The sequence below is a fragment of the Trichechus manatus genome, unplaced genomic scaffold (genome assembly GCF_000243295.1).
Source record: "Trichechus manatus latirostris isolate Lorelei unplaced genomic scaffold, TriManLat1.0 scaffold00103, whole genome shotgun sequence".
Taxonomy (NCBI): domain Eukaryota; kingdom Metazoa; phylum Chordata; class Mammalia; order Sirenia; family Trichechidae; genus Trichechus; species Trichechus manatus.
The window spans coordinates 8,308,196-8,317,311 of NW_004444039.1; the positions used below are offsets into that span (position 1 = coordinate 8,308,196).

General features: G+C 43.1%; 1 protein-coding gene and 1 long non-coding RNA gene across 3 annotated transcripts in view; one reads left to right on the forward strand and one right to left on the reverse strand.

Moving 5' to 3' along the window:
- Positions 1-3,020, forward strand: part of LOC111821754 (uncharacterized) — a 5,481-nt gene extending 2,461 nt beyond the window's left edge. Inside the window, exon 2 of the long non-coding RNA XR_002825093.1 lies at positions 2,841-3,020. This is a non-coding gene — a long non-coding RNA (uncharacterized LOC111821754). The remainder of the gene's footprint in view (positions 1-2,840) is intronic.
- A 2,166-nt stretch (positions 3,021-5,186) lies between these two features.
- Positions 5,187-9,116, reverse strand: part of DEK (DEK proto-oncogene) — a 36,633-nt gene continuing 32,703 nt past the window's right edge. For both annotated transcript variants that reach the window (XM_004382985.2, XM_023737488.1), the window contains exons 9-10: positions 7,420-7,488; positions 5,187-6,741 (exon numbers count right to left, since the gene is read on the reverse strand). In XM_004382985.2, the coding sequence (XP_004383042.1) occupies positions 6,730-6,741; positions 7,420-7,488 (81 nt within the window). In that variant the 3' untranslated portion in view covers positions 5,187-6,729. The remainder of the gene's footprint in view (positions 6,742-7,419; positions 7,489-9,116) is intronic.

Genomic DNA, 9,116 nt, shown 5'->3' on the forward strand with positions numbered 1-9,116 from the left:
GGTGAGTTCCAACCGCTGACCTTTCAGTTAGCAGCCGAGTACTTAACCACTGTATCACCAAGACTCCTTTTTTCATTTGCTCAATTCTTTTTCTACCTCTCCACCACTCTTCAGTCATCTGGAAGTGGCAGCAGAATCTAAGACCTGGTGTGATAGTTTCCTGTTTTGAAATCTGCTATCCCGGAGCCCTTGTCTTTCTGCCGCCGTCTGGCCCGGCCATCACCCTGGATCTTCTCCACCCTGCAGGGTTGGGGCTCACTCATTCCTAGATCCTTTTCTCCTTTCTTGATTTACTTCTGTAAAGAAGTGTTTTACTGTTCTGATTTCTGATCCTTTCTATGCCTTTTCCATTCCTCGTCATCTAGAAACTCCAGCCCTTCATTCCTCGAATTTCCTTTTCTGGTCATTTTCTCCCCAGTTTTTCTGTTCGGTGTTTCTACAGCTGCTGCTGCGTATATCGGAGTTGGACTCATCATCTGATTGTCTTCTTCTTGCTATTGTTCATCTCTGTCTTTTTATTCTCCTTTCGGGGAGATTGCTTTGACTTTATCTTCCAACCCTTGTATTGATATTTTAAATTTCGACTTCAACTTACGAGCACTTTCTTCTCAGAACGCTCCTTTTCTATCACATCCTCCTCCTGCTTCGGAACTTGTTTCTTAACTAAGCTGATTCATTAAGACTTTCACTCTGTTTCTGCTTCCTCCCTGCTGGTTTCCTTCGAGTTCCTGTTTCTCTTGCTTCAACCTTGGTTCGTGTCCGAGTCACAGCAGTGTCATGGGGTCTCCCACGGCTGAACCTGGTGTATCTTTCGGTGGCGTAGTGGTTAAGAGTACGGCTGCTGACCAAAAGGTCGGCAGTTGGAATCCACCAGCTGCTTCTTGGAAACCCCACGGGGCGGTTCTGCCCTGTCGTATAGGGTCGCTACGAGTTGGAATTGACTCCACGGCAGCAGATTAATGGGTTTGCTCTTTGTTGTTAACTCATCTAGTCTTCCCGCAGACACTGAGCAGAATGAGGACGGTGAAAGCTAAGCAAGTGGCCACTCGCATCTGCTCTCAGCCTTTGTAGATCACAGTGGAGGGGGATGGTGGTGGTTTAGTGGTGAGTTGTCAGCTTCCCTGGGGGAGACCCAGAATTGTCTGGCCAGTGCACCCCAGGCACAGCCACCACTCATCTGTCAGTGGAGGCTTGCATTTTGCTATAAAGCAGAACAGGGTTCAGAGCTTCCAAACTTAAGACCAGGAAGAAAGGCCTGGCAATTGACAGCTGAACATCAGCCAATAAAAACCTTACGGATCCCGGGGATGGCACAGGACGGAGCAGCATTTTGTTCTGTTGTGCGTGGGGTCAGTGTGAGTTTGGGGCTGTTTCGATTACAGCTAACAACAGCAGCATGTCATAGTTTGGGATCACGTGTCTCCCAGGAGCGCTGTAGAAGCAGGCCACAGTGGCCACGTGCCAGGCAATGGTCTGCTTCCGAGAAGTGACCACTTCAGGCTATTCTAGGGTCACGAGCAGGATTTAGAACCGTTTTGCCTTCTTTGGAGCCCTAGTGGTGCAGTGGTTAAGAGCTGCTAACTGAAAGGTCGGCAGTTCAAATCCACCAGCCGCTCCTTGGAAACCCTGTGGGGCAGTTCTCCTCTGTCTTACAGGGTCGCTAGGAGTCGGGATTGACTGGACGCAGCGGGTTTTTTTGTTTTGTTTTGTTTTTTTGCTTTAGGTGCTTTGATAAATTAGCATTTTCTTATTAAAACAAAACCATTTCTTTGAGGCTTCTGTTGCCGCCACTTTCTCCCCCGACGAGTACTTGTCCCTGCTGACCTCTGGGGTCACTCCCCCGTCTTTGAAATCTTCGGCACCTGGGTGTTTCTCCCTCCACCCCAGCCGTCAATGTCATGCCTTCACCTTCACCTGGAACGTCACCTGTCAGTTTCTGTCCTCTGAGACCTGTTCAGCTCCACCTCAGCGGCCCTCTCCCAAAGACACGTCTCAGACCTTGTCATCACCTCCCAGCACCCACTCCTCATGCCTCCTGCTTCCCTGTCTTGATTCCCTTATTCCATTTCCACTGCCGCCATTCCTTGGAAGCAGTTCTCCCATCACTGACGGCCTTTTTACTTCCTCCCCACCCAGCAGCCCTCACCTTTTGTTCTTCCCTTCTTGTTGAAATTAAGGTCCACCGTCTGTCCTTCTTTTTAGGAACTCCCGTCCTCTACCCTTCTGTTCCACCGTCCAGCAGAACTCCAATCCTGGGTGAATTGTGATTCACTTTTTGTGCTTCGTCACCTGCCACTAATTGTAACTGCTGGATTACCTGTCTGATGGAAGAGCTGTCTTAGTCATTGTTTTAACTCTGACAAACACTACCTGCCATATGTAGATAGTATTTTAACGTATACCACACAGTACTTCACGGGAGTGATGAATAAACTGTAGAATGAATGAGTCTGACAAAGCATGGTTAGATAACCAGAGAAGTTCAAGGGCCATGATGGGTGAGTAAAGAAACCAGAACAAGCCAGTTGCCATGAAGTTGGCTCCCAACTCAGGCAGACCCTGTAGAACTGGGCTCCATAGGGTTTTCAGTGGCAGATTTTTCAGAAGTAGATCACCAGACCTTTCTGGATGGACTCGAATCTCCAGCCTTCAGTTAGGAGCTGAGTGCATTCACCATTTGAACCACCCAGGGCTCCATGACAGCTGAATAAAGGGTGTTAATATGAGCATACAGGTGTGGCACCAACCTTTACCTCAGGAGGATCAGGGAAGGTACAAGTTTATTATCTGAATTCTTGTTACATATCAAATTCTGTAATTTTTTTTTTCTTTTTTTACAGGCAACAAACAGGCATTTTCCACAAACTGTTACCGGGGCATATCTCAGCGGTGTGCGAGAAGCAAGCAAGATTGCGGCGTTTTAGTTTGTCTGGACCCAGTTTTCTTCTGTCCCTGGGGGGGAACGTTTGAAACACGTTAGACCCCCGTTTCTTAAGGACAAAAAAAAAAAAAAAAGCCCTGTGGATAACAGAATTGAAATGTTTTAAGGTGATAATGTAAACACATTTCAGGCCACTCTGAAAGCACTAGCCCCAAGAATCCTTGTAAGCACTTATATTTAATTGCATTTTCCACTTACCAGGTCCGACTAGTGCTAAAAGTCTTCTGGATTTCAGAAGACAACAGCAGAATATGGATGGGATTCTTCCATGGTTGGAGGTTGTCTTGACATTCTATTTGGCTGATCAGTTTTCACACATTGAGAAACCAAGGCAAACAAGCAGGAATCATTCAGAAACCAGATAAAGCCATGTTTTTCTTCTCTGACAATTCATCAGTATCTTTACCAACGAGCCTTAAGATTTTTATATAGCTCCAATATTGAGCTTTTACTTAAAATTTAGATAGAAATCTTTTTTTTTTGATACAGTACAAACTGCTTCAGTACAAAAGGTGAAGCTTCTAGACTATTTTATATTGTACATATTTATTCCCACTGGGTATTTAAAAGGAATTTAAATTCAGGTATCTTATGATAAAAGTTTAATTTGTGTACTCATTGGCCAAACAGCAAAATTTTCAATACCTTCAACAGACCAGGTGTTGTATCACTGAGATGGGGGAGAGAGAGTGTAGTCTTCATACTAAAGACAGATATGGCTTTTTCATAGAGCCCAGTTTGGGGGGGTGGGGGGCACACTTTAAATACCCTTCTTTTGGCAGCCACTAGCAAAAAAGATCTTGTCAATTTACCAAAAGCCCCTCTCAACTTCCCCTTTTTAAAACAACAGATTCAATTTGTAGGAATATTTTTTGCAGTTACATTTACAGTATTCCATAGGCAGGTCCATGGGAAAACTGCAGAGAAATGTGATATATCCTGGTAAATGTTACACTCTATAAGCCATATCTTAAGAGCCTGAGAACATGGCAAACGTTCACTCTTTCCTCTCTTCACCGAACTGCTTCATATGGCATTAAAATAAACATCCGTTTCAGGGTCCTTGGGATACTTACTTTGCCAAGAAACCTGAAAGAAACCAGTTTACAGGTTAGAATTAAGCGCTTTTGTCAACAGATGTCTTTGAGCTGTTCTTTCAATTATATTGGGCTGCTTTAAAAAGGGACTCAAAAATAATTCTAAAACCACTGTTCAAAATATTAGGTATTTTTGAAATTTGAAAGTCAGTTTATAAGTAGAAATAGTGTTTTATGCAAACAATGTGGTAAACTTTAGATAAGAGTTTAGATGTCCCCTTCTCCCCCACCAGTTATGATACAAACAAAAGCAAGCAGCTAGCCTTACGGTAACTTCACAGTTCACACAGGAAAACGTTGATATTTAGGTCACTGATGAGACTCATTGGTACTGACTGGGAAGTATTCTGCTTTAAAGTGTTATGTATTCAGATGTTTAGAAGAAATAGCACGTGTTAAGTGATAAATGCAAAATATCGTGTTACGTTTGAAATGGTTCACAGTAAATTATTACTTTAGTCTCTGGGCACTTAAACCTGTACCTTCCTACAGGCAAGCTAGGGAAAAACCTCCTGAAAGTATGGTGAACGTGTATTTAAAAAAAACCCCAAAACCTCATTTCCTGTCTGAAGTGACATACTCTGGCACTTTGTTAAGGAACCTCGGTACTTTCCTTTCATTCTTGAGTTACTTTGAGTGTGTTTCTCAGTGTTGCCTGAGGACTTTTGTAATCGAGTAGCAGTGAACATACAAATTTATTAATGTTTTAAATACAGAGCATGAATAACTGGTTGTGTAAAACAGCTTAATAAAACTAGCCTTGTTTTTCCAACGCATTTTGCGTGTGCAGTAATGATGACCACGTTCTTACTGAAGGAGTGTATCAACCCACGCACCGCCACACAGACCGCCTGAATCCTCCCCGTCAGGAGCCTCACTGTTTCGACCACAGGCATTCTTTCCTGTCACAGTGAACTGTCATGAACATCAGCTGCAGACGGACAGCTTCGTGAAATCACTTCAAGTTCCCCTAACAATGTCTCTGAAGTGTACTTATTAAAAGTAAAAATGGTCAGCACTCCAGATCATACAGACTTAGGCTAAAGCCACCTAAAACCCCATTCGGAAACCCTCACGTACAAGAAAAAGGCCACGTAAACCCATAGTAAGGCCCCTCTTCAAAAAATCAAATACAAGAGACTAGAACATCATTGATTTATTATTTTTATTGACAAGGTTTATAGGAACAAATATTTAAAAATCAAAGGCCAATTCTTAGGTCTCATTTACTTGCTTATTCCATTCATTTGTATTAACTATGCCTTTCCCTAATGTCATTATCAAGAAACAAAGTCAACCTGTGAAAGTACCTGTTAACACTCAATATATAACATTTTTACATATTTCTGTTGTATGATCCAAAGCTATCTTTAACACTCCAGTGGTATATCAAAGGGCTAATTTATCATAAGGATGTTTTATTTTAAAATTCAGAGACAGATTAACAAACTAAGACAGTCGATATAAACGATAAGATTAGTCTAATTCAGGGGTGGTCCATACATCAATCACCTAGAATCCTGATTGGCCAAAATTTAAAACCCAACAGCCCTGATTCCACAAATAACTAAATGTCTTCAATGTGAAAATAAACAAGTTTATTATCACTTTAGAGAAACCCTTTGTCAGAGATACCCACTGCTCCCTACACATTATCTTCTTTTGGATTATACCTGGTACTTCTATCACCATCATGGAGGGGGCCAGCGTTCCTGTAAATATCAGCATTTTGTACAGGCCAAGCAGTTACTAAAAATCAGTTCATTTACTAGAAGCCAAGTGTGCTTGTACGTAATCCCATACTCTCCCAAAGTTTCTGAAGTTATTCTTGGTTGATACTGGTTTGTCCTTAATGTAAAATGTTTCTACAGACATTTTTGCAGAGTTAGCGCTAAAACTACCAACCGCTGACACTTTGAAGGCAAAGCAGGAGAACGATCCGTCCGTCGGTGGTGTCTTCACCGAGTTCCAACCTTCCTGCTCTGTCACGCCCATCTGGCCGAACACTGACATTTCATAGTTCATAAAGATACCTACCTATGTGAGTTTAAAAATTGATTTGCACAAAAGAAATAAAAAAACTTTATATACATGTTTTTAAAAATACAAAAATAATATCTGTCACTCCTGTCATGCTGACAATTGGACATATATACACATGCAGGAGAGAAGTTCAGCTTCGTCACCTGACAGCTGCGTGGCTCGTCTGTTTTTAATACGATGAACACGTGGCCACTGAGTTTTTTAGACTGACAGAAGAGATGTGTATTCAAAATACTTCATACACTAAATACTGCAATACTCACTGCATGTATAGATGCCGGTAATAACAACAGCTTTGTTCTACTTGATTAAAAGTGTTATGTCTTAAGCAAGCTAATATTAAGCACACTAAAAACCACAACAGTTCAAGAATCTATGACCTCATACAAAGAAACCCGAATGTACAAAACACAACTCTAAAAGCAAGGAACAGCTGCTGTCATGCAAATTTTAAACTAAACACTGCAGAGAAATGCAATTGAAAACTGCAAAGTCAAATTTACATAACACTCAAGATCACAAGGTCAGTGGTAAGTTCTACCAACACAATGGTTACCGAGGCTTTAGAAAAGGAAATACATTCTCTTTGCTGGTATAAATCAGATCTTCAAATCCATGGGGCCAGGTCATGTGTCTCTGACTTCCGTCTCAAGAAATAAGCTGTAATGAAAGAGAAACATTCTTTTCTCACACTGCACATACAATATCAAGTACACATAAATCATAAAACCTTATTGCATTTTTAACTTCCATTTTACTACTTAGGTGCCTTGGTGGTGCAATGGTTAACCACTCGGCTGCTAACTGAAAGGTGGTCAGTTTGCCCACCCAGCAGCTCTGCAGAAGAAAGACCTGGCAATCTGTTCCTGTAAAGATCACAGTCTAGAAACCCTACGAGGCAGTTCCATCTGTCACATGGGGTCATTATGAGTTGAAATTGACTCTCGACACCTAACAACAGTTTGCTCTCATGACCTGTGGGAAACCAGCTGGGATCAGTATAAAACTGTAGGTACTGTTCTTCCTTCACCTCTGCCTGGAGGACAGGAGCTTGTTCTGCACCAGATGTGTGAGCTCCTTGGAGAAGCCAAGCTACCCATGATACACAACCCACGTCTTAATCTGAGCTCAGGATTTGTCACTAACTGTTCAGACTTTATTTTTTAAGCTTTCAAATAGGGATGAAAAGCAAGATCCCCTACCTACTTCACAGGAATCTGAGGAACAAATGTGATAGTAACAGGAATGCTTTGAAAACCATGCAGCGTCTAATGCACATAATATTTTTGGTCTTCTATGTCCAAAATGATCAAACTTGGAAAAGATGGAAATATTTACCTCTTTAACAGTTGTTTTTATGAAATCCTTTCTTTCAGTTAAATCATAAGCAGGATAATTTTCATATACCTATAGGGAAAGGGGAAAAAAACAATGTTAAAAGTAGATTTAAAAAAACGCAGTAACATTCTCTATCTTTAGATAAAAAGAAAAACGTTTATGCTAAAAATCAGAACATGTGCACCTGAAAACACCGTGGTGCACCACACAAAACTATACTGCGAATGAGCAGTTTAAGAACACTGCACACAGAGCAGACATCAACCAACATGCGAACATTCCACCGCTTTACCAACTCGTAGTTTCGGTTGAACTCACAGCAAACGTGGGTGAGGAAGACTATCCAGATAGGTCTTAGCTGTGGGGGTTAAGTTCTCTGTATTGGCAAGTTATCTGTGGGTATTTTTAGGGAGATCCTCTTTATAGAACAACGCTCCACTGAGGATCCCTCAACTTGAACTCCGGTGAACTCCACAGCCCCCACTCTACCGCCCAATCCCCTCCCAGCTCATCGCTGAGATCCTGGGGGTCTCGGGAGCCCTCCACTTTGACAGGCTGACTCTCTAAACCCCTGTGCTGTCAGCTTTCTGAGTCCCGTTCTGTCTGCTGCTTGACTTCACAATAACTTCACGTCCTGACCTTTCCCATGGGTGTGCTCAGAGTCTACGAGAAAGCAGCCTGCTGGCTCATTCCTGAATGACCTTGTCATTCCGGGTTGGCAAACTTTTCATGTACAGGGCCAATTAGTAAATAGTTTCCACACTGGGCCACAGTTTTTCTGTCATAATGATTCAACTCTGCCATCGTAGTGGGAAAGCCACCATCCCCGCTGCTGTCGAGTCGATTCCCACTCACAGCGTCCCTACAGGACAGAGGACAGCGGCCCCGCGGCGCTAACAAGGCTGTAAATCTTGCTGAAGCAGACTGCCACAGCTTTCTCCTGCAGAGCGGCTGGGGGGTTTGAACTGCCGACCTTTCTCTTAGCAGCTGAGCTCTTAACCACTGCGCCACCGGGGCTCCTATAACCCCGTAAAATACAGAAACAAATCTGTGGCCACTGAGTCAAATTCCAACTCCTAGCATCCCTACAGGACAGAGTAGAGCTGCCCGCTATAGGGTTTCCAAGGAGTGGCTGGTGGATACGAACTGCCAACCTTTTGACTAGCAGCCGAGCTTTTAACCACTGCACCAGCAGGGCTCCAAAGCCGCCATAAAAAAAAAAGAAAAAAGAAAAACCCAAACCCGCTGCCCTCTCCTCATTCCAACTCACACAGACGTACATTAAGTGAACGGGTGTGGCTGTCACAACAGAACTCCATAAAAAAAGTGGTGGGATGGAGTTGGCCCTCGGGCAGTCATGTGCCAGCCCCTGCAAATACAATCCACCATTTAAATAACTTGGATTTTTTGCCCCTTGTTCTTTCCTTGCAAAACTCCAACCCTGAATTGGTCTACCTACCAACTTTTCTGTGGTTTAGCTATCAGTTCTGTGGTTACGGCTATCAGCTGCTGTTGGACAACAACAACTTTGAAAAGGTTCGTCCTCTTTTAAGGTCAGAGTCCCCGGGTGGTGCAGCTGTGACACGCTCAGCCGCTAACCAAAACAATGGCGCTCCAGATCACCCAGAGGTGCCCCAAAGGAAAGGCCTGGAGATGTACTTCCCAGAAAATCAGCAAGTGGAAACCTATGGAGCATA